Source organism: Scyliorhinus canicula, chromosome 1, assembly GCF_902713615.1.
Source record: "Scyliorhinus canicula chromosome 1, sScyCan1.1, whole genome shotgun sequence".
Taxonomy (NCBI): domain Eukaryota; kingdom Metazoa; phylum Chordata; class Chondrichthyes; order Carcharhiniformes; family Scyliorhinidae; genus Scyliorhinus; species Scyliorhinus canicula.
The window spans coordinates 305,216,801-305,241,629 of record NC_052146.1 but is presented as its reverse complement, the minus strand read 5'-3'; the positions used below and the strand labels follow the sequence as shown (position 1 = coordinate 305,241,629).

Here is a 24,829-nt window from a genome sequence, read left to right as displayed (position 1 = left end):
GTGGTTAAAGTTCTTTCCACAGTCTGTTCACTGGAACCCTCTCATTCCAATGTGTGTGTGTGTCTCAGTGCTTTTCTAGTCATACTGTTTAAAATATTTTGAAGCAGAACGAACAGTCAAAGATTTCTCCGTCGAGATTCAATGAGCGATGGGTCGTTAGGGCGGCACGGTAGCACAGTGGTTAGCACTATGCTTCACAGTGCCAGGGACCTGGGTTTGATTTCCGGCTTGGGTCACTGTCTCTGTGGAGTCGGCACGCTCTCTCCGTGTCTGCGTGGGTTTCCTCTGGGTGCTCTGGTTTCCTCCCACAGTCCAAAGATTTGCAGGTTAGGTGGATTGGACATGCTAAATTGCCCTTAGTGCCCAAAAAGGTTAGGTGGGGTTACTGGGTTACGGGGATAAGGTGGAGGTGTGGGCTGAAGTAGGGTGCTCTTTCCAAGGGCCGGTGCAGACTTGTTGGGCCGAATGGCCACGTTCTGCACTGTATGATTCTATGATTCTATAGATTGTAGTCCTTTTGAGATAAGGCCTTTCCTTATAATCTATAGCAGTGATAGGAAAAAAATTATATACCACTTGATAGACCAGAGAAATAATTCAACCAAGTTTCTGGTCTAAAGACAATGACAAATGCAAGATTTGATGAACAGCCTTGAACGCAATGAGCATGTTTACAATGCAAGTTAATAATGTGGCTTTCACAAGTTGCATTCAGTACATTTATTAGGGATTGAAACAGTATAGGAATGTGTAACATTGCAGGCAGAGCTTTTAGGCAGAGATTGACAAAAGGGCTGTTATTACAGTGTATAAAGAGTGACTCTCATTTACAAGCAACTGACTAGGTCACCAAGACATTCACTGCATAACATTATTTTGGAATTTGATACTGAAGGTATTTCATCTCCTGATTAATAGTGGAAAAAAGGCCGTAGGTAGTTTTCAGTTCACTAAGTAGGATGTTCTTCAGCGATTCTATTTCAAACAAAAAAAAGTGGTTTTAGTTTGTATCTTTTCATTAATAGAGTCTCGATATATTCAGAGAAATTTCAGCCTCCCATCATAGCCCATTTGAAATAGAAAATTATCCCATGAACATTGATCAATCATTTTAGTTATGTTAATTCTATAAAACTCAAGTAACCAGCACGGCTGACACCATCATCGATTGTTGTAAAAACCCATCTTTCACCGAGCACCTTTCAGGAAGGAAATCTGCCGTCTCCACCTGGTCTGGCCAACATGTGGCTCCATCCCCACAGCGATAAGGTGGACTCTGAACTGCCCTCTGAAATGGCCGAGCAAGTCCCTCAGTTCAAGGGCAATTAGGAAATGGTTAACAAATGCTGACCTTGTCAGAGATACTTACATCTGAAAAAGAAGTTCAACTGATGGTCTCCACCTCTGTTATTGCACATAATAAATCAACAGAAAGCAGGGAAGAGAATCCTTAGCATCCGTTTTATTGGGGATATGTGTTTTAAAATTTATTTACGGGTTGTGGGAGTCGCCAGTATTTATTGCACATTCCTAGTTGTCCATCAGAAGATGATGGTGAGCTGCCTTCTTGAACCGTTGCAGTCATAGAATCATAGAATCTATAGTGCAGAAGGAAGAAATTTGGTCCATCCGTTCTGGATAAGGAACATTGGTGATTTGCTGCAGGGCATCTGAGGGTACACACGGCTGCCACTGTTCGTCGGTGGTGGTGAGTTTGAATGTTTGTGGAAGGGGAGCAATCAAATGGGCTGCTTTATACTGGATGATGTTGAGCTTTATGAGTGTTGTTGGAGCTGCACTCATCCAGGTATGTGGAGAGGATTCCATTACACTCCTGACTTGTGCTTTGTAGGTGGTGCACAGGCTTTGGGGGGTCAGGAGGTGAATCCGCAGGATTCCTCGCCTTTGCTCTGCTCTGCAGGTCACATTATAAATGTGGCTAATCCAGTTCAGTTGCTGATCAATGATAAACCTCCGGATGCTGCTTGTGGGGGAATCAGCAATGGTAATGCCAGTGAATGTCAAGGGGCGGTGGTTAGATCTACTCTTTTAGGAGATGGTCATTGCTTGGCATTTGTGTGGCATGGATGTAACTTGCCACTTGTCAGCTGAAGCTTGGATATTGTCCAGGTCTTGCTGCATTTGGACATGGACTGCTTCATTATTATTGTGAAGAGAATATCAACATAGTAAAACACGGTGCAATTTAGTTACGGTACCTGGTCTCACCAGCCGTTAAGCTGTTGACGTATTATTTCAACGCCATCTTCTCCGCTTTATTGTTCGGTGAAGAGGGCACCAGACTGACGTGCCACTGGAATATGTTGATTCGGGGCACTGTTGGATACCACAAATAGCATCTTTAGTCTAACTTAGCCAGGCCATGCAGAGTTAAAGATACAAACTCCCACATTCAAACCAACTCCACCTTGATAACAGATTATATACGTTCCTCCTCTCAGATCTCAAATGCTGTAAAAAACCACCAATGTGTTCCACACCCTTCCTACATCACCACCCCTCGTCACAGAACACAGGAGGAGACCATTTGGCCCATTGTATAAATGCCAACTCTTTGGGAGAGCCATCACGTTAGTCCCACTCCATCCCCATACCCCTGTAACTCTTCCCCTCATACCCCTCCATTTTGAAAGTAGCTATTGCAACCGGGTGGGTTTCACCCAGGCAGAGTTGTGACCAATATCCTAGCGGGGGCTTTTGCTAGTTCTGTTCGGGAGTATTTAAACTATTGTGACGGGGATGGGATCCCAGGAGTCGGATCTGATTGGTCAAAATCAGATCAGGAAAATAGAGGTGGAACTTTAGCTCGTGAAGGCAGGATCAGGGTACTGAACTTGATCATAATGAATGATAGAGCAGGGCTCGAAGGGCTGAACAGCCAGCTTGTGCTTCTATTTCCTATGTTTCTATGGTGCCGACAATGTCGAAGATGTAATGATGCACTTGGTATTAGCAGAGAGGCAAAGTTTTAAAAGTATCCAGAAAGGAAAAATGGTGGAGTTAAACTGCTTATACTTCAATGCGAGGACTATTACAAACAAGGCAGCTGAGTTAAGAGCACAGAGAGACACATGGCAGCTGGATGGCATTGCTATCATGGAAACCTGGATAAACGAAGGGCAAAATTGGCAGCTCAATATCCCTGGATAGAGAACTTTCAGGCACGTCAGAGAGGCAGTAGGAGACTATAATTATCCCAATATAAACTGGGAATCAAACAATATAAGGGGACCTCGGGGACAAACATTCACACAATGTGTCCACAAAATATTTTTCACTGAAGTAGTGATAAACTCAACGAGTGGAGATACAATTTTGACGTAATCTTGGGGAATTAAGAAGGGCTAGTGGGTGACATGAATGTTGGTGACCATATCGGGGACAGTGATCACAGTTCAGTTGGAGTTGGGGAAGAACAACCACAAAAGAAAGTGCGGGATAGGCATAAGGAACTAAGCCCTGCAAACTGCTAGACGAGTATGGAAAGTGCAGGAACGCAGTCAAGAAAGAAATGAAAGACGGGGCTTGACAAAAGATTAGCAAGTAAAGTTAAAGACAACGCAAAGATTTTTTGCCAATATATTAATGGTAAATGGTTATTTAAGGAAAAGTAGGACCTATCAGAGATGAAAAGGGGAAGATGTATGTTGATGTAGGGGCTGGGAATGATTTTTTAATTAATATTTTGTCTCCGTGTTTACAAAGGAACTGGATGAGGCAGATATAGTGGTCCAGGAGGGCTGTGAGATACTGAATGGGAGAGTCATAAAGGGTGCGGAAGCACTCGAAGGATTGAAATTCTTGAAATTAATAAGTCGCCAGCGATAGAAAGTTTCCGATGCAATGAAGGAAGTCAGGGAGGCAATAGCAGATGCTCTCAAGAGGATTTTACAATCCTGAGGAGACACACTGAGGTACTGGAGAAATGCAAACATGGTACCATTGTTTTGAAAGAAATCAAAGGAAATGCCGAACAATTATGGTACCAGTAAATCTTACATCAGTGGTGGGCAAAGGGTGACATAGTTGCTGGATAGTAATCCAGAGACCCAGGCTAATTACTGATCTGAGGACACAGTTTCAAATTCCACCAGTGCAATTGATCAAAGTTAAATTTGGTTAATAAAATTTGGAATTAAACCTGCCTTAGAAATGATAAAATTATCATTGATTATCAGACAAATTGAGTGCCACTTAGGCAAAGATATCTGCCCTCTGAGCCAGGTCTGGCCTACTCAAAAGGTGGTGGTGAATTGCCGTCTGGAACCGCTACAGTCCCGAGATGTAGGTATACCCAGAGTGCTAACAGCGCACTCCCAAAGCGATTTGCATTGAAACACAATCATAGCAGCATTAAACTAGTCTTATGAGCTCTTGATTCTTCTGCCATTGGTCCACATTTAATTACGGTACCTGGTAAGGCCCAAAGCTCTCATGGCGGCTTTTTTCAAAAACTTCTTGAACTTCTTCTTCAACAATTTTTTGAATAAACCACGTTTGTCTGGAATGTTTTCATTCGGGGCACTGCTGGTCACCAAAAATAGCATCTTCAGTCTAACTTAACCAGGCCATGCAGAGTTAAAGATTCAACACTCCCACATTGAAACCTCAACCCATCCTGATAACAGATTATATTCATTCCTCCTCTCAAATCTCAAATGCTGTAAGTAAACATTAATGAGTTCCTCTTAGCCAGCTAACCATACTAACAGGAAGTGATTGAAGATTCCTACATCACCAACCCTCGTGACAGGGGAGTCCATTTGGCCCATTGTATAAATGCCAGCTCTTTGGAAGAGCCATCAAGTTAGTCCCACCACATCCCCATACCCCTGTAACTCTTTCCCTCATTCCCCCCCATTTTGAAAGTAGCTATTGCAACCAGGCGGATTGCACCCAGGCAGAGCTGGGACCAATATCCTAGCGGGGGCTTTTGCTAGTTTTGTTGGGGCGTATTTAAACTAGTGTGACAGGAGGATGGGGTCCTAGCAGTAGGATCTGATAGGTCAAACTCAGATCAGGTAAAAGGTAGTGGAAATTTAGCTCGTGAAGGTGGGATCAGGGTATTGAACATGATGATCAGCCGCGATCATAATTAATGGCGGAGCGGGGTTCGAAGGGCCGAATGGCCTCCTTTTGTCTTACAGTCTTGTCCACTTTGGTGGTAAAAGGGGGAAGGCAGGTCATTCTCTGAATGGCCAGAAATTACGAGAGGGGAATGTGCTTTGAGACATGGGCATCCCTGTATACCAGTTGCTGAAGGTAAGCATGCAGGTTCAGCAGGCAGTAACGAAGGCAAATGGTGTGTTGGCCTTCTTAGTGAAAGGATCCGCGTACAGGAGCAGGGATATCTTGCTGCAATTACAGTGTGCAAACTCCACACAAACAGTGACCTGGGACTAGGATCGAATCCGGGTCCTCAGCAGCGTTAGGTGGCAGTTCTAACCACTGCGCCACCGTGCCGCCCCCACACCTAGAATATTGTGTGCAGTTTTGAAATGAAAATGAAAATCGCTTATTGTCACGAGTAGGCTTCAATTAAGTTACTGTGAAAAGCCCCAAGTCGCCACATTCCAGCGCCTGTCCGGGGAGGCTGGTACAGGAATCGAACCGTGCTGCTGGCCTGCTTGGTCTGCTTTAAAAGCCAGCGATTTAGCCGAGTGAGCTAAACCAGCCCCTTGGTCTCCTTATCTGATAAAGGATGTTCCTGATATGGAAGGAATGCAGCAAAGGTTTACCAGACTGACCCTGGGAAGGCGGGACTCATGTATGAGCAGCGATTGAGTCGGTGAGGATTAAATTCACTGGAATTAAAAGAATGAGGGGGCCGGCGGGGGAGAGATCTCACGGAAACCTATAAAATGTTAACAACACGAGACAGGATAGATTCAGGAAGGATGTTTCCAATGGTGGGTGTGTCCAGAACCAGCGATCACAGTCTGAGGATAAACAATTTAGGACTGAGATGAGGAGACATTTCTTTACCCAGAGAATGGAGAGCCGTGGAATTGTCTGCCGCAGAAAGCAATTGAGGCCAAAACATGGTAGGTTTTCAAGAAGCAGTTCGATGGAGCACTTTGGGCTGATGGGATCAAAGGATATGGGGGGGAAGTGGGAAGAGTTTACTGAGTTGGATGATCAGCCATCATCATAATAATGGCGGAGCAGGGTCAAAGGGCCGAATGGCTTACTCCTGCTCCTATTCTCTATGTTTAAAATAAGGGTCATCCATTGAGGACGGGATGAGGATTGTTCTCTCTCTCGGGAGACCATTAGTTCGTGGATTTGCTCTTCCCCAGACAACAGTGGAGGCTGGTCATTGAATATATTCAAGGCTGAATAAGACATGTTTATGATTGACAAGGGAGCCAAGGGATTAGACAGGAAAACCGAATTACTGGTACACTCAGATCAGCCATGAACGTGTTGCAGAGCGATGCAGGTACAAGAGGCCCAACAGCCGACTTCTCCTATTTTCATTCGTTTATGGGATGTGGGTGTCACTTATAAGGACAGCATTTGTTGTCTGTCCCTAATTGCCCTTCAGCTGAGTGGCTTACTAAGCAATTTAAAATCACCCACGCTTCTAGAGTAGGACAGCTAGAGTAGGACAGGTGAGGACGGCAGATTCTCTTCCCCAAAAGGCATGAGTGAACCAAATGGGTTTTAACACAAGCGGTTATTGGATAGGCACATGGAGCACACCAGAATGACAGGGAATGGGATAGCTTGATTTTGGTTTCGGACAAAACTCGGCCCAACATCGAGGGCCGAAGGGCCTGTTCTGTGCTGTACTGTTCTATGTTCTAACAACAATCCACAATGGTTTCATGGTCATCATTAGGCCCTTTAATTCTGTTTTTTTTTTCATTCAAATTTCATATCTGCAGTGGTGGGTTCAAACCCATTGAGTTAATCAAAGACCCCTCCCACCCGGCTTACTCACTCTTCCAACTCCTCCCATCGGGCAAGAGATACAGAAGTCTGAGAACACGCACAAACAGACTCAAAAACAGCTTCTTTCCCGCTGTTAGCAGACTTCCAAATGACGCTCTTATGGACAGACCTGATTAACACTACATCCCTGTATGCTTCACCCGATGCCGCTGTTTATGTAGTTACATTGTGTACCTTGTGTTGCCCTTTATGTATTTTCTTATATTTCCTTTTCTTTTCATGTACTTAATGATCTGTTGAGCTGCTCGCAGAGAAATACTTTTCACTGTGCCTCAGTACACGTGACAATAAACAAAATCAAATCAAAAAAATCAAATCACACCCGGGTCCTCCTCCCATTAACCTGGATCTGGGGCAGGATTCTCCGACCCCCCGCCGGGTCGGAGAATCGCCGGGGAACGGCGTGAATCCCGCCCCCGCTGGCCGCCGAATTCTCCGGCGCTGGAGATTTAGCGGGGGCGGGAATCGCACAGCACCAGTCGCCCCCCCCGGCGATTCTCCGGCCTGCAATGGGCCGAACTCCTGCTGCTTCTATGCCGGTCCCGACAGCATAGATCGAACCAGGTCCCTTACCGGTGGGACCTGGCGGCGAGGGCGGGCTCTGGAGTCCTGGTGGGGGGGGGGCACGGGGCGATCTGGCCCGCAATCGGGGCCCATCGATCCGCGGGCGGGCCTGTTCGGTGGGGGACACTCTTTTCCTACGCGTCGGCCATGTAGGACTCCGTGATGGCTGACGCGTAGGTGACCCACCCCATGCGCATGCGCGGGGATGACGTCAGCAGCCGCTGATGCTCCTGCGCATGCGCGGACTCCCGCTGGCCAGCGGAGTCCCTTTGTCACCGGCTGGCGTGGTGCCAAAGGCCTTCCACGTCAACCGGCGAGGCGCCAACCACTCCGGGGCGGGCCTAGCCCCTAAAGGTGCGGAGGAATCCGCACCTTTGGGGCGGCCTGACGCCGGAGTGGTTCACGCCACTCCGTCCGGCCGGGAGCCCCACCCCGCCGGGTAGGGGAGAATCCCGTCTCTGGTTTCTTGACGATACCTCTATACCACTATGGTCTTATGTAGATCTGAATAATTGACCAGTTGAATAAGTTGCACTGTACTTTTCAGGTGAATGATGTTTGATGCTGCTGGTCATCATGGTGATGGGAGTCACTCACCTCAAGGGGCTTTGCTTCTTGTCACTGTCGGTTTTTACTGGTGATTGTAACTGATCCTCGTTGGACTCTCCACCCAACGCAACAGCATTTCCCAGTCTAGGAGGTAAAAGTAAACATTATCAATCTAATCATAGTCAGATTCTACAGAGCCATCAACAACATCATTTCAACTGGAAGTCGAGTATAGCCATGTAGAACACAAACCAGTCAAACCCACACTATCCTCACACACACACTATCCATATAACCTCAAAGGGCACAGTATAAATTATATTAATCCAAATTATAAGCAGTATTACACAACACAAAGCTAAACCAACTGATCTTAAAGGGTGTGTGCACACAATGAATTGTTCTCTGTCGCTATGTGCAGCCAGCTCATTTATGTACCAGTGGGTTTGCCAGGATTGGATTGATTTATTGTCATGTGTACCGAGGTACAGTGAAAAGTATTGTTCTGCGTTCAGCTGAGACAGATCATTCTGTACATGAAAAGAAAATCGGGCAAACATAAATAACACAATGTAAATTCATTGGCACAGACATCGGGTGAAACACAAAGGAGTGGAGGACTGCTCAGTAGAGACGATGCGTGAAGAGATCAGGGGCGAAATTCTCTGACCCCCAGCAGGGTCGGAGAATCGCCTGGGGGCGCCTAAAATCCCGCCCCCGCCGTGGCAGAGATTCTCCACCACCCGGGAAGTGGCGACGGAGAGGCCCCTGCGGCGATTCTCCGACCCGGATGGTCCGAAGTCCCGGCGCTGGGTGGCCTTCTTCCGCCGCCGAGGTTTAAACCACCTCTTGAACGGTGGGCTCAGCAGAGCGAGCAGGCCCCCGGGGTCCTGAGGGGGCGGGGGCAATCAAACCCCGGGGGGTGCCCCCACGGTGGCCTGGCCCGCGATCCCGGCTCCGACTCCGGGCCAGTGCTCTGGCTCCACTAGTTTCTTCCGCGGCCGCCACGGCCTCCGCCATGGCGGAAGCGGAAGAGAACCCCACATCGCGCATGCGCCGGCAGTGACGTCAGCGGCCACCTGCCGCTGACGTCACTGCCGGCGCATGCGCGGACCGGCGAAAGCCTTTCGGCCAGCCCCGCTGCCGGGGACGCCGGTTTTTTGCGCCGGTCTTCTGGTGGCAACCGCTCCGGCGCGGGGCTGGCCCCCAAAGGTGGGGAGAATTCCACACCCTTGGGTAGGCACGACCCCTGAGTGGTTGGCGCCACCCCCCTACTCCGGGACCCTCCGTCACGCCGGGTGGGGGACAATGCCGCCCCTGATGAGTCCATTCGTCCATCAGTCCTTAAGAGGGTCGTTCAGGAGTCTGGTAACAGTGGGCAAGAAGCTGTTTTTGAATCTTTTAGTGTGTGTTCTCAGACTTTAGTATCTCCTGCCTAATGGAAGAAGTTGGAAGAGTGAGTAAGCCGGGTGGGAGAGGTCTTTGATCGGAAAGAGTTCATCTGTATCAGTATACCTAGATAGAATCATCCCACCCAGCCGATATCATAGAATCCTACAGTGCAGAGCCGTGTCCTCTACTCCTGCTACAGTGAAGGAGGTGATAAACGTTATGATCCAGCTGTTTACATGGAAAACGTTAGGTAGCAGCTAAGGACTCGGATAACCCACAACAGGGTGGGGAGACCACCTCACATTCGTTCCTCATTCCACATGCTTGGCAAATTGATTCCAGTTCACACAGGAGTCGGCTGTGTCATCGACAGTGAGTTTTGGTTCAGACAGAATGGTGTAGAGTTTATAACACAGCAACAGGCTTTATGTTCCAACTGGTCAATGTTTGTGCCCCTCCTCCCAGCCCGGTCCCCATGTCATTCTGTTCCATGCTCCCTCCTGCATGTTTTCCAAGACCGTCCATGCTCTTCACCTCAACCACTTCATGGGGCAGCTCACTCCCTCAACCTGTGCACATTCATTATTAACACTCTCATTGTGCCTAATGCGGTGGCTTAAATTTCAACCCCAATCATCTGAAATTGTGATCTCCTCCTCCCCCCGCCTTCACATTCCACCAGCTCTTGGTAAACAATGAAGTTCAACTGGTCTCAGTTTCCTGAGGGAATCTATGGACCAAATTTGTGTGTCACAATGCAAAGTGCCAGTCTGTTTAACAGATTGCTGATAAACCCCCCTACACAATGTTGTATTTATGTGTTGGTGTAATGACAGCTGAAACCTCATTACAAATGTTTATATATTGGTTTGGGACTTCTCACATTATGTCCTAATTGGTTAAAGGAAGGGTGTCCTGTTCCCAAATTATTGCACAGTCTCCAGGGAAAGGGGTGGAGGGGCTTACCTCAAGTTTGAGTCGTTTTCAAGCGCCGATCCTGGCGAATAGAGGACATTAAGTAGAATGAAAAGCATCACAAAATGGGAGCTGAACCTGATCATCATCGCGTACGATCCTGAAATCCAAGATACGAACGCATTACTCAATTAATCCATTCACAACAGTCTTTAACTTGTCCCTCACTCTGCTGAAGGGTTTCAGATTTGAATTCACACCCAATACCAAGAAGGAAACTGCAGGATCTGTGAGGCAGGAAAATATCACATACTGCAGTTTGAGGAGGATCTGTCTACCGAGGTAATGTGGGCTGAAGTTAGAAATAGGAAAGGAGCGGTCACTTTGTTTGGAGTTTTCTATAGGCCCCCAAACAGTAACAGAAATGTGGAGGAAAAGATTGCAGTGCAGATTTTGGATAGGTAGGTAGTCACAGGGTAGTTGTCATGGGTGACTTTAACTTTCCAAATATTGATTGGAACCACTATAATTCGAATAGTTTGGATGGGGCTGTTTTTATTCAGTGTGTGTAGGAGGGTTTCCTCACACAATATGTGGATAGAATGACAAGGGGCCACATTGGATTTGGTACTGGGTAATGAACTGGGCCAAGTGGTAGATTTGGTTGTGGGAGAGCACTTTGGAGACAGTGACCACAATTTGGTGATTTTCACTTTAGCTTGGAGAGGGATAGGAACATGTGGCAGGGCAAGGTTTATAACTAGGGGAAGGGTAGTTATGTTGCGATTAGGCAAGAATTGGGGAGCATAAAATGGAAACAGGAACTGTCAGGGATAGGCACAATTGAGATGTGGAGCTTGTTCATGGAGCAAATACTGCGTGTCCTTGATCTGTATGTCCCTGTCAGACAGGGAGGAAGTGGTCGAGTGAGGGAACTGTGGTTTACAAAAGAGGTTGAATGTCTTGTCAAGAGGAAGCAGGGGGCTTATGCAAGGATGAGAAAACAAGGTTGAGTTAGGGAACTTGAGGAATACAAGATAGCTAGGAAGGAGCTCAGGGAAGGCTTAGGAGAGCTAGGAGGGGGCATGAGAAGTTGTTGGTGGGTAGGATCATGGAAACCCCAAGGCTTTTTACACTTCTGTCAGGAATAAAAGAATGATCAAGGTGAAGTTAGGGCCGGTCAAGGACAGTAGTGGGAATGTGTGCATGGAGTCTTAAGATATAGGAGAGGCCCTGAATGAATACTTTTCTTCAGTGTTCACAAAGGAGAGGGTCTGTGTTGTTGAGGAGGATAGTGCGTTACAGGCTGGTAAGCTGGAGGAGGTAGATATTTGGAAGGAAGATGTGTTAGAAATTTTGAGAAGCCTGAGGATAGATAAGTCTCTGGGCCTGATGGGATATATTCTAGGATTCTTTGGGAGGCGAGGGATGAGATTGTAGAACCTTTATGTCCTCGCTGCCTACAGGAATAGTGCCAGAAGACTGAAGAAAGGCAAATGTTGTCCCCTTATTCAAGAAAGGGAACAGGTATAACCCTGGGAATCATAGGCCGATTAGTCTCACTTCGGTCATCATAAATTATTGGAGAGGGTCCTGAGGGATAGGATTTATGATCATTTGGAAAGATACAGCTTAATCCAGGATAGTCAGCACGGATTTGTGAGGGGTAAGTCTTGCCTCACAAGTTTGATTGTATTCTTTGAGGAGCTAACTAAGTACATAGATGAAGGTAGAGCAGTTGATGTCATATACATGGGTTTCAATAAGGAATTCGATAAGGTGCCCCATGGTCAGCTCATGAAGAAAGTAAGGAGGCATGGCATAGAGGGAAATTTGGCCGATTGGATCAGTAACTGGCTATCATATAGAAGACAGAGGGTGACGGTAGTTGGTATATTTTCATCCTGGAGCCCAGTCACCAGCGGTGTACCACAGGGATCTGTGCTGGGTCCTCTGCCATTTGTGATTTTTTTATCAATAACTTGCATGATGGAGTTGAAGGTTGGGTTAGTAAATTTGCTGATGACACCAAGATTGTTGGAGTAGTGGATAATGTGGAGGGCTGTTGTAGGCTGCAAAGAGACATTGATAGGATGCAGAGCTGGGCTGAAAAGTGGCAGATGGACTTTAACCCTGGTAAGTGTGAGGTGATTCATTTTGGTAGGACAAATTTGAATGTGGATTACCTGGTTAACAGTAGGGTTCTGAAGAATGTGGAGGAGCAGAGAGATCTCGGAGTTCATGTCCATCGATCTCTAAAAGTTGCCACCCAAGTTGATAGAGCCGTGAAGAAAGCCGTTAGTATCTTAGCATCTATTAACAGGGGGATTGAGTTTAAGGGCCATGAGGTTATGCTGCAACTGTACAAGACCTTGGTTCAACCACACTTGAAAATCACTTCTTGTCACAAGTCGGCTTCAAATGAAGTTATTGTGAAAAGCCCCAAGTCACCACATTCCGGCACCTTTTTGGGGCGGCTAGTATGGAAATTGAACCTGCGCTGCTGGTCTTGGTCTGCTTTACAAGCCAGCTATTTAGCCCACTGTGCTAAACAAACCCTTTGGAGTATTGTGTGCAGTTCTGGTCATCTCATTATAGGAAGGATGTGGAAGCATTGGAAAGGGTGCAAAGAAGATATACCAGGATGCTTCCTGGATTGGAGGGTAAGTCTTATGAGGAAAGGTTGAGGGAGCTAGGGCTTTTCTCATTGGAGCATAGGAGGATGAGAGGTGACTTAATTGAGGTGTATAAGATGATGAGAGGGATAGAGTGGACGTTCAGTGACTTTTTCCTCGGGGGGATGTAGCTCTTACAAGGGGGCACAATTATAAGGTTCATGGTGGAAGATATAGGAGGGATGTCAGAGGTAGGTTCCTCACTCAGAGAGTGGTTGAGGCATGGAACACACTCCCAGCTATGGTAGTGGATTTGGACACTTTAGGAACTTTCAAGCAGTTATTGGATAGGCATATAGAGTGCACTTGAATGATTGGGAGTAGGTTGATTTGAACCTAGTTTCAGACTAGGTCAACACAACATTGTGGGCCGAAGGGCCTGTACTGTGCTGTACAGTTCTATGTTCTGTGTAATCTTTCCTACAATCCGGTTTACTGTCAAAAATGGACCACGACGCCAACTATGCAAAATTCTAAATTATTATCTTGAATCAGAGAATCTCGACAGGGCAGAAGAAGGCCATTCGGCCAATCACGTCTGCACCAACCCTCTGAAAGAACACCTGACCTATGTCCACACCCTATCCCCAAAACCGAGTAACTCTACCTGATCTTTTGCACACTAATTCAGCATGGCCAACCTACCTCAGCTTCACATCTTTGGACTGTGGGAGGAAACCAGAGTGCCCAGAGTAAACCCAAGCAGACACTGGGAGAAAGTGCAAACTCCACAGTCACCCGAGGCTGGAATTGAACCCGCGTCCCTGGAACTGTGAGGCAGCAGTGCTAACCACTGCGCCACCATTTTTAAAGAAAGTTATTACATCGTCATATAGCATGGAAATACATGAGAAAATGCACTGTTTAACACCATGCGTTTTGCATCCTCCCAGAACAGGTTCAATAAAAAATAATTGATTTGAAAACCTTCCAGATGGGTGTGTGAAGCTTGACGTTGAGTTGGTGTGAGCCGCTGTCCTTGGTGCTGAAGTGGAGAACCGCTCTGAGGATCCTTTTCCCAATTATCTCTCTCTCACTCTCTCTGTCCGCCTGGCTCTCAGTGTATTAGCATCTCTCACTCTCTCTGTCCGTCTTTTAGGGAATTCCAGATCCGTTGGTTCTCCCCAAGCCCCTCGGCTGCAACTCTGACACTCACTCAGCAACTTCTGCTTTTATACTTCAGGACCAGTCGCTCATCAACATAGAGCCCGGTTTCAGTTCCAAAAAAGGGCATAAATACATGCACAAAGACGTCATCGGCATTGCCTGGTGAATGGAAGCGAGTGGTCAGAAGCGGTTTAACAATTAGTTGAAGGAGGTGCCTGTACACTCCAGGCAGATCTCGCTGCTTCCTTCCCTCACCCAGGAAATACAAGTTTCTGCTTTTTTGAATTTTATCAGACCCAAAGCCCCACCGATTCACAAGATCTGTTAACTCAGAAAAAGACCATTCGGCCCCGAAGTTCCTCTGCCGACATTTGAACAGAACGATCCAATTATTTCCTTTGCTCCAAACCCTATAAGTTACGTCCCATCGTTGTTCCAATTATTTTTGAATCTGGTTCCAAACGCCTTTCAAGCCACTGCATTCATCAAAACTCACTCACTCACTCACATAGTTTCTCCAGTGTCTTCACGTAATGTAAATCCCCCATAACTTCTCCTTATTCATTTACACATGAGTAAATCGCCTGTACAACGGTTTCATTTAAGAACAGTTAAAAGTACTCAGATAAAATAATTCCAGTAATGGAACATAACCTGGCATTTTGAATTTGTGCATATTTAGAGATGATAATTTTATCTCTTCCCCCTCCTACATTTTAAACATGATGAGGAGATGCGGGCGGTGGACTGGGGTGAGCACAGTAAGAAGTCCCACAACACCAGGTTAAAGTCCAACAGGTTTGTTTCAAATCACTAGCTTTCGAAGCACTGCTCCTTCCTCAGGTGAATGAAGAGGTAGATTCCAGAAACATATATATAGATAAAGTCAAAGTTGCAAGACAATGCTTTGAATGCGAGCATTTGCAGGTAATTAAGTCTTTACAGATCCAGAGAGAGGGGTAATCCCAAGTTAAAGAGGCGTGAATTGTATCAAACCAGGACAGTTGGTAGGATTTCGCAAGCCCAGGCAAGATGGTGGGGGATGAATGTAATGTGTCATGAATCCAAGGTTCCGGTTGAGGCCTTACTCATGTGTGCGGAACTTGGCAATAATTTTCTGTTTGGTGATTCTGCGTTGTCGCGCGTCCTGAAGGCCGCTGTGGAGAACGCTTACCTGGAGATCAGAGGCTGAATGCCCTTGACTGCTGAAATGGTCCCTGATTGGAATGGAACATTCCTGCCTGGGAATTGTGACGCAATGTCCATTCATCCATTGTCAGGGCGTCTGCATGGTCTCGCCAATGTACCACGTTTCAGGACATCCTGGAGGGATTTTTTTGCCCACCATTGCCACTCCATGGGACAGCTCCAGGTTTGCACTCATGTCCTCCTTGATGGGTCCAATGGGGTCCTGGGGTTGACCTTCGGATGAACGGGCAGCTGGTTCAGTTCCCGGCTACCCCTGTATCGTCTGGCTCTGCCAGCGCTGGCGGTTCCCCAATGTCTGCACCATGGCTTTGATGCCCACGGCGATGCTCCTCAGATACTGGGACACATCCCCCAGTGAATGGACCAGTTTCTTAACTCAAACCAGAAAGATTCCACATCATCAGTACTAATATCTTTCCTCAATATTGCATTGGTATATTTTTTAAACAACAATGTAACTGCACCACCTTTTCCTTTCTATCTGTCCTTCCTGAAAACTGAATAGCCCTCAATGTTTAGTTGCCATCCTTGATCGCCTTGGAGCCATGTCTCCATAATCCAAACCATATAATATCCCTTTAAATCTACCTGCACAGCAAACGCATCCATTTTTTTTCCAAATGCTCTACACGTTCTGTTGAAAAACCTTAAGACAAGTCCTTTCAATGTTACTTGTCCCATCCTGGATATTTTTTAGAGTATCATTACCTGATACAGGCCCTTGATATTCTGCCTATCACTTTTCTAATTTTCCTTGCTGTCTTTTTCTCTTGTACTTGATTCCCCCTGCTCTCAGTCATTACATAGGTTCCCATCCCCCTGCCATTAGTTTAATCCCTCCCCAACCGCTCCAGCAAGTATTCCCTCCCCTCCCAAGGACATCAGTCCTTGTCCTGCCCACGTGTAACACGTTCAGTTTGCCCAGATCCCACCTCCCCTAGAACCAGTGCCATTGCACAAGAATCTGAAACCCTTTCCTTCACACCATCTCTTCAGCAACATATTCATCTGATACATCCTGCTATTTCTACTCTGAGACGCACGTGGCACTGGTAGTATTCCTGAGATCACAACCTTTCAGGTCCAACTCCAGGCTGGTTTAGCACAGTGGGCTAAACATCTGCCTTGTAATGCAGAACAAGGCCAGCAGCGCGGGTCCAATTCTCGCACCAGCCTCCCCGAACAGGTGCCGGAATGTGGCGACTAGGGGCACAGTAACTTCATTGAAGCCTACTTGTGACAATAAGCAATTATATTATTATTAACTTCTGAACCTTCTTCCTAACTCCCTATATTCTGCCTTCAGGGCCTCATTCCTTTTTTTACCTATGTTGCTGGTCCCGATGTGTACCATGACCACTGGCTGTTCACCCTGCCCCTCCAGAATGTATCCACTTCGAGACATTTGTGACCCGAGCACCAGGGAGGCAACATACCATTCTGGAGTCTCATTTGCGGCCACAGAAACATCCATCTACTCCCCTTACACTCAAATCCCCGAGAACTATTGCATTTCCACACTCTTTACTCCTCCCCTGTGGAGCAGAACCAACCGTGATGGAATTAATTTGGCTGTTTATGCTTTCCCCTGAGAGATCATTCCCCTGAACAGTATCCAAAGCCGTATATCTGTTTTTCAGGCGAATGGCCACAGGAAACTGCCTGCCTAGCTCTCTTGTTCTGCCTGGTGGTCACTCATTCCCTTCCTGCCTCTGGGGTCTGAGCCTGTGGTGTGACCACCTCTCTATTGGTGCTATCTATGATACTCTCCGCCTGGCAGAGGCTTCAAAATATCACCAGCCGCCGCTCCAGTTCCAAAACCTGGACATCCAGCAGTTGTAGCTGGAGATACATCCTGCACACATGCTGGCCCTGGGCACTGGTAATGTTCTTGGCCTCCAATATGGAGCAAGACGAGCAAACCAAGGCCATGTGTTCTCCTGCCTTGACTGTTTGAAAGACATCGGAAGTGGAATTTCCCTTTTTTGTCACTAAGTGGTGGCTCCAACGCAGAATTCGTGGACTTTCACTACAGAAAAACTGGTGCCGGACCCGGATCAATTCCGCTACTGTTAAGGGGTTAGCACTGGTGCCGCATGGAACACAATTGATTCCAATGAAAAATGGTGCGGGATTCGCCATGCCCATGGCTGACACTTGGGATGCTGACAAGCTGCAGCTGCACATACAGATTACCCTCCCCACACACAGTCATCTCAGCCAACATGATGGCACTGGTTGAGCTGGAGCGTGCAGCTGGTTGAATTTAAATTCAATTAATCAATTGAAAGTCTCCCCATGAAACCTACCAATTGTTGTAAAAATCCACCTGGTTGCCTTTTAGAGAAGGAAGGCTGTCCAGTAAAATCTGTTCAGTGAATAATCTTAATTCATAATAATCTACATTCGGGTCACAAGTAGGCTGCCATTAACACTGAATTGATGTCACTGTGAAAATCGCCGAGTCGCCACACTCCGGCGCCTGTTCGGGTGCACTGAGGGAGAATTCAAAATTTCCGAAATACCAAACAAGCACGTCTTTCGGGGCTTGAGGGAGGAAACTGGGTATTCCCTGGCACTGTGAAGCAACAGTGCTGACCACTCTGCTGCAGTGCCGTCAAGTATCCAGGACAAATTTTGTAATGCAAAAGAAATATCTTCTAAATAGATAGATGCTTTGTATGACACAATATACATTTGGATTTACCACTATAATTTAATTATATCAGTCATACATCAGGTTAGAGGAGGTAGCCCAACACCCTCCAACTGAATGTTGCCCCTTCGAATGGTAATTAAATAAACACCTTTGCAACCAGACATATTTACTTGACTTGCCCTTAATCTCATCCCTTTCAATTAGTGCATGGCAAAATGTGTAAAGGAATCCCTGAACCACTGATATAGACAAACAGAACATATGCCATTGTTCAAACGTGTCCCAGAGGTTAATTAATGGAATATTTCTGTTTGTGGGACAATTACTTAGCTGTTGTACTCCTCTGCATTGCGACAGTGACTACACTTTGTGGGCAGTGATGAACTTGGGATGTCTTGAGGTCATAATTCCTTCCAAATGGCGATTGCGCATTGTGATAAAGATATTGTGATAGTTTACCAGCTTCTGTAACTGGTGGGGACAGTAACATCTTTTTGTCTTGCACATTTTATTTAAATGCCAGCCTTGGACCTCCTGAATCAGCAGGTATTTTCTTTGCCCAGGTTCCAATCCAGATTTGAGTACATAATCTGGATTGAAACTCCAGTACAATCCTGAGAAGATGCTGTACTGTTCACATCTAAACCAGCTGGACCCCATCAGTGGAAAGTAAAAGGTGACCATTTATGAGTTTATAGAGGGGGAAATGTCAGGGAGTGCAGAAGAGAGGACAATGGTTTAGGGTGATGGTGAAAACACCAATAATCTGCTCAATTTCCACACTTTCTTTCTTGAACACATTAATAGTCACACATACTCCAATATATCTTAATTACAAAACATAACCATATGCTGTAAGACACACACATTCACACAACACAGATCCACTGTTCCTGTGCATACGATACAGCAGACTACACAAATCTTGTTCACACATTTCACACAATTATTCGCTCACATCTAGATTGACTCATGGAGATCTCTGACAGGTCACATATTCATTCAGAAACATATTTTTCTTTCTCATGACTTTTTCCAACCCCATCATTAGCTGTCTGTTAGTTTATCTCAGTTCAAAGCACCAGTTCAAAGCATGTGTATGTCCCAATTAAAAGCCCATTCCAGACACATTAACATACAATTCAAGTTGACATGTTTACTGAGGGAGATGGATAACATGAAGATCCTGATACGTTATTGGCATTAAAGTAGTGTCACTCCGTGTTGCCTTACACCAAGGACCAACCTTTTACAAATATAACTGTGAACAGATCATCTCATTTTTTCAACTACTATTGCAAATATAGCAACAGGGACCAAGGGATAGAGTAGTGTAAGATTTCGGGCCATCATTGAGATGTGAATGATTATCGAATCACGGAATAGTTACAGCTCCGGCAGAGACCATTCAACCCATTATGTCTGTGCTGTGCTAGCCCTCTGCAAGAGAAACTCACTAAGTGTCTCCACTTAACTTCCTTCTCCCTTGCCCCCTGTTTGGGCTTTCTACCTGCTTATACTTTCCCTCCCCACTTGCACTCTCCCCCCTTACGCCCACCCCACCCCACCCCGACCACCCAACCCCGAGCAACAAAGTGGAAATTCGGATCAGAGTGGTAAAAGGTGCTCTTTGCTTTTTCTCCTTGCTTTGTGACTTTTAAATCTTCAGGGGTCTTGCCCAGCTGTGGCTGAGACTACAAGGGAGAGAGCTGATTGGTAAATAGCGGGCAAAGTTGGTGAGTCTTAACATTTTTCATTACTCACAGTTTTAAAATAGGTTTTGTGCTTTATAATCTGTCAGGCCTATAATTGGTATTAACGAGCACAAGGAAAGAACGTCGACAGAGAATTGGATTTAATCTAATATCAAGCATCTCCCAAAGCTTTAATTTAAAAGGGTGAGTCAAGGCAGGAGAACACATGGCCTTGGTTTGCTCAACTTGCTCCATATTGGAGGCCAAGAACATTACCAGTGCCCAGGGCCAGCATGTGTGCAGGATGTATCTCCAGCTACAACTTCTGGATGCCCAGGTTTTGGAACTGGAGCGGCGGCTGGTGAAATTGTGAAACATCTGCCAGGCGGAGAGTATCGTGGATCGCACCTATAGAGAGTTGGTCACACCACAGGCTCAGACCCCAGAGGCAGGAAGAGAATGAGTGACCACCAGGCAGAACAAGAGAGCTAGGCAGGCAGTTTCCTGTGGCCATTCGCCTGAAAAACAGATATACGGCTTTGGATACTGTTCAGGGGAATGATCTCTCAGGGGAAAGCAGCAACAGCCAAATTAATTCCATCACAGTTGGTTCTGCTCCACAGGGGAGGAGTAAAGAGTGTGGAAATGCAATAGTTCTTGGGGATTTGAGAGTAAGGGGAGTAGATGGATGTTTCTGTGGCCGCAAATGAGTCTCCAGAATGGTATGTTGCCTCCCTGGTGCTCGGGTCACAAATGTCTCGAAGTGGATACATTCTGGAGGGGCAGGGTGAACAGCCAGTGGTCATGGTACACATCGGGACCAGCAACATAGGTAAAAAAAAGGAATGAGGTCCTGAAGGCAGAATATAGGGGGTTAGGAAGAAGGTTCAGAAGTTAATAATAATATAATCGCTTATTGTCACAAGTAGCCTTCAATGGAGTTACTGTGCCCCTAGTCGCCACATTCCGGCGCCTGTTCGGGGAGGCTGGTGCGGGAATTGAACCCACGCTGCTGGCCTTGTTCTGCATTACAAGGCAGATGTTTAGCCCACTGTGCTGAACCAGCCTGGAGTTGGACCAGAAATGTTGTGATCTCAGGAATACTACCAGTGCCACCTGCGTCTGAGAGTAGAAATAGCAGGATGTATCGGATGAATATGTTGCTGAAGAGATGGTGTGAAGGAGAGGGTTTCAGATTCCTGTGCAATGGCACTGGTTCTAGGGGAGGTGGGATCTGGGCAAACAGGACGTGATACACCTGGGCAGGACAAGGACTGATGTCCTTGGGAGGGGAGGGAATATTTGCTGGAGCGGTTGGGGAGGGATTAAACTAATGGCAGGGGGATGGGAACCTATGTAATGACTGAGAGCAGGGGGAATCAAGTACAAGAGAAAAAGACAGCAAGGAAAATGACAAAAGTGACAGGCAGAAAAATCAAGGGCCTGTATCAGGTAATCATACTCTAAAAAATATTCAGGATGGGACAAATAACATTGAAAGGACTTGCCTTAACTTTTTTCGACCAAACGTGTAGATCATTTGAAAAACAAATGGATGCGTTTGCTGTGCAGGTAGATTTAAAGGGATATTATATGGTTTGGATTATGGAGACATGGCTCCAAGGCGATCAAGGATGGCAACTAAACATTGAGGGCTATTCAGTTTTCAGGAAGGACAGATAGAAAGGAAAAGGTGGTGCAGTTACATTGTTGTTTAAAGAAGATACCAATGCAATATTGAGGGAAGATATCAGTACTGATGATGTGGAATCTTTCTGGATTGAGTTAAGAAACTGGTCCAGTCACTAGGGGATGTGTCCCAGTCTCTGAGGAGCATCGCCGTGGGCATCAAAGCCATGGTGCAGACATTAGGGTACCGCCAGCGCTGGCAGAGCCAGACGATACAGGGGTAGCCGGGACATGAACCAGATGCCCGTTCATCCTATGGTCAACCCCAGGACCCCATTGGACCCATCAAGGAGGAGCTGAGCGTAAACCCAGAGCCGTCCCATGGAGTGGCAATGGTGGGCAAAAAAATCCCTCCAGATCCACCTCTCTGACAAGGCCACGTCTCGAGGTGAACACACAGGACAGGGCGGCATGGCTGTGCATTTACTGCCGACCGGGGAGGGGGGGGGGGGGAGATAGGCGTGGGGGGGCTGGGGGTTGGCACCATCGGGAGTGGGGTATTGTACAGCACATTAAAATCCTTCTTCCATCACTTTCTTCTGCAATGCGGACTGAACCCCATATTCATTGCCCATCTCTCCAGTCATCTCCCCGTGGAGTTCACCCGCCCTCCTGCTGTGGACCTGTCCCCGGAGCTGTGTCTCAAACCCTGGGTGTTCGGCTCCTGGCTGAAGCCTTTCCATCAGGTTCACGTAATTCAAAAGAGGTACTAATTGGCGCCAGTGTGAACGCTCGCTGGGGAGGCCGCTGAATGATGAGAGGCCGTTGGATATGGGGTGGCTCTTGCTAATTCTATGGAAATGGGGCTTAAATGGTGATAATTGGTTTCTCGTCACGTTAGGACAGGATCCTGGTTTTGCCAACAGGAGTGGGCCAGTTGCATCACAAACTGTTTGGCGCCTGGCATAAATCACGTTTTTGGCTTCTCCCGCTATTCACCACCCTCGTTACACTTGAGCGAGAGTGTAACGAGGACAGAGAATTGTGCCCAACATTCCAAGTGTGGTCTAACTAAGATTCAATACAGCTGCAGCACGGCTTCCAAACTTTATACTCAACGTCCCGGTCGATGAAGGCAAGCTTGCCACTTGCCTTCTGGACCACCTTCTCCACCTGCATTGTCAATTCTAGTGACCTGTAGACCTGGACATCCAGATCCCTCTGAATGTCAATACATTCAAGGGTTCTGCCATTTACTGTATATTTCCCACCTTTATTAGACCTTCCATTCTATATCCTGCTGTATCCTCTGCCAGTCCTCATCACTATCCGCAATTCCACCAACCTTTGTGTCATTTGCAAACTTACTAATCAGACCAGTTACATTTTCTTTCAAATCCTTTATATATACTACACGGTGGCGCAGTGGTTAGCACTGCTGCTTACAGCGCTGAGGACCCAGATGCAGGTTCGGTGGATTGGTCACGCTAAATTGCCCCGTAATTGGAAAACAAATAATTGGGTACTCCTAATTTATAAAACAAAATGATGTATACTACAAACAGCAAAGATTCCAGCACTGATCCCTGTGGAACACCTCTAGTCACAGCCCTCCATTCAGAAAAGAACGCTGCTACTACTGCCCCCCGTCTTCGATAACTGAGTCGGTTCTGTATCCATCTTGCCGGCTCACCTCTGAACCTGTGTGACTTCACCTTCGGTACCAGTCTGCCAAGAGGGCCTTTGACAAAGGCCTTACTGAAGTCCATGTAGACAACACCCACTGCCCTACCCTCATCAATCATCTTCATCACTTCCTCTAAAACCTTGACCAAGTTAATGAGACACGACTTCTTCACAAAACTATGCTGCCTCTCGCTAATTCATCAATTTTCTTCCAAGTGGGAGTAAATCCACTCTCGAAGAATCCTCTCCAATAATGTCCCTCCCACTGACGTAAGGCTCTGACTGGTGAGGGGCTGGCAGCCACGTCACGTAAAATGCCGGCCTCCACGACAAAAACAGCCAAAGAATTGCTGGGTCCGTGGCCGCGCATGCGCACGGTAAGGATTTGCTGCAGTTGCGCCGTACATGACAACGGCTGTGCACGCACCAGACCTCCCGGATAGTGCGTCCCTGGACACCCCCCTCGCCACACCCCACCAGTCCACCCAGCCTTCTCGGAAGGCCACCTTGCCAGCAGCATGGCTACCCCCCCCCCCCCCCCCCCCCACCCCCCGGCTGTGGTAGCGTTAGACACAGCCCACAGCTGCCGGGTTCGCGAGCGTTGAGACCATAAGGCAACCGTGCAGTCGGGAACTCGGCCCATCGGGGGCGGGGCATCGGGCGAGGGCGTTCAGGTGATGTCCTGAGGCCGTCCCAACGACGTGCGGCGCGCTCCTCGATTATTCTAATCGCTTATTGTCACAAGTAGGCTTCAACGAAGTTACAGTGAAAAGCCCCTAGTCGCCACATTCCGGCACCTGTTCGGGGATGTTGTTTTGGAAGGGGCGGAGTATGCGAAAATGGTAAAAAGGGATTCTGCAGCCGATCCCAATTATGAAATCGCCGTGGGGCACGGAGAATCCCGCCCCCTATGTTTTTCATGTATGGAACGATCTTCCTGGACTCTACGCCGAACAATACTTTTCACTGTACCTTGGTACATGTGACAATAAATCTAAATTTAAATCTGAAGTGTATTTAATCTTTGCATCATCCACCGAGAGTCAATGGCCGGGATTCTCCTGCAATCGCCGGGCCGGGCCGTACCGGCGCCAAAGAATGGCGTGACCCACTCCGGCGTCAGGCCGCCCGGAAGGTGCAGAATCCTCTGGAGTGGTTGGCGCTCCGCAAACCAGCGCCGAAGGGCCTCTGCCGGCCGGCGCCCTTTGGCAGTGTTCTGGTGCATGCGCAGAAACGCTGCCATGTTTCCTGCACATGCGCAGGGGGTTTCTTCGCTGCACTGGCCATCGCGGAGACTGACGGAGGCCGGCGCGGAGGAATCGCATGCCCCCACGGCACAGGACCGCCCGCAGATCGGTGTGTCCCGATTGCGGGCCAGGCCACCGTGGGGGCCCTCCCCCCTCCGGGGCCGGATCCCCCCGTGCCCCTCCAAGGACTCCGAAAGCCGCCCTCCAAGCCAGGTCCCAGCGGTATGGACCTTGTCTAATCCACGCCGGAGGGACTAGCCGAAAACGGACGGCCGCTCGACCCATTGGGGCCTGGAGAACCGCCTTGGGGGGCCGCTGCCAACGGCCCCAAACTGGCGCAGTACAATCCCCGTCCCCGCCCAAAAACCGGCGCTGGGGAATTCGGCAGCTGCCGTCGGAGCAGCGGGGAGGGATTCACGCCGCTCCATGGCAATTCTCCGACCCAGTGGGGGGACGGACGTCTTTCGGACGTCCTTTATGTATACTGGTGTCCAGTGAATTGCTGAGTAACGCTTATTCTCAGCT

The 24,829-nt window shown here is 47.5% G+C and overlaps 1 protein-coding gene across 2 annotated transcripts in view; it reads right to left on the bottom strand.

Moving 5' to 3' along the window:
* Positions 1 to 711: 711 nt before the first annotated feature.
* The window catches only part of myct1a (myc target 1a), a 99,808-nt gene continuing 75,690 nt past the window's right edge, over positions 712 to 24,829 (bottom strand). Inside the window, exons 1-6 of one of the 2 annotated variants that reach the window (XM_038816928.1) lie at positions 14,001 to 14,267; positions 10,450 to 10,558; positions 8,140 to 8,235; positions 4,435 to 4,548; positions 2,220 to 2,337; positions 712 to 975 (exon numbers count right to left, since the gene is read on the bottom strand). In XM_038816928.1, coding sequence (XP_038672856.1) covers positions 2,277 to 2,337; positions 4,435 to 4,548; positions 8,140 to 8,235; positions 10,450 to 10,547 — 369 coding nt within the window. In that variant the 5' untranslated portion in view covers positions 10,548 to 10,558; positions 14,001 to 14,267 and the 3' untranslated portion in view covers positions 712 to 975; positions 2,220 to 2,276. Of the gene's footprint in view, positions 976 to 2,219; positions 2,338 to 4,434; positions 4,549 to 8,139; positions 8,236 to 10,449; positions 10,559 to 14,000; positions 14,268 to 24,829 lie in introns of those variants that run through there. The other variant, XM_038816920.1, reaches the window with a different exon arrangement.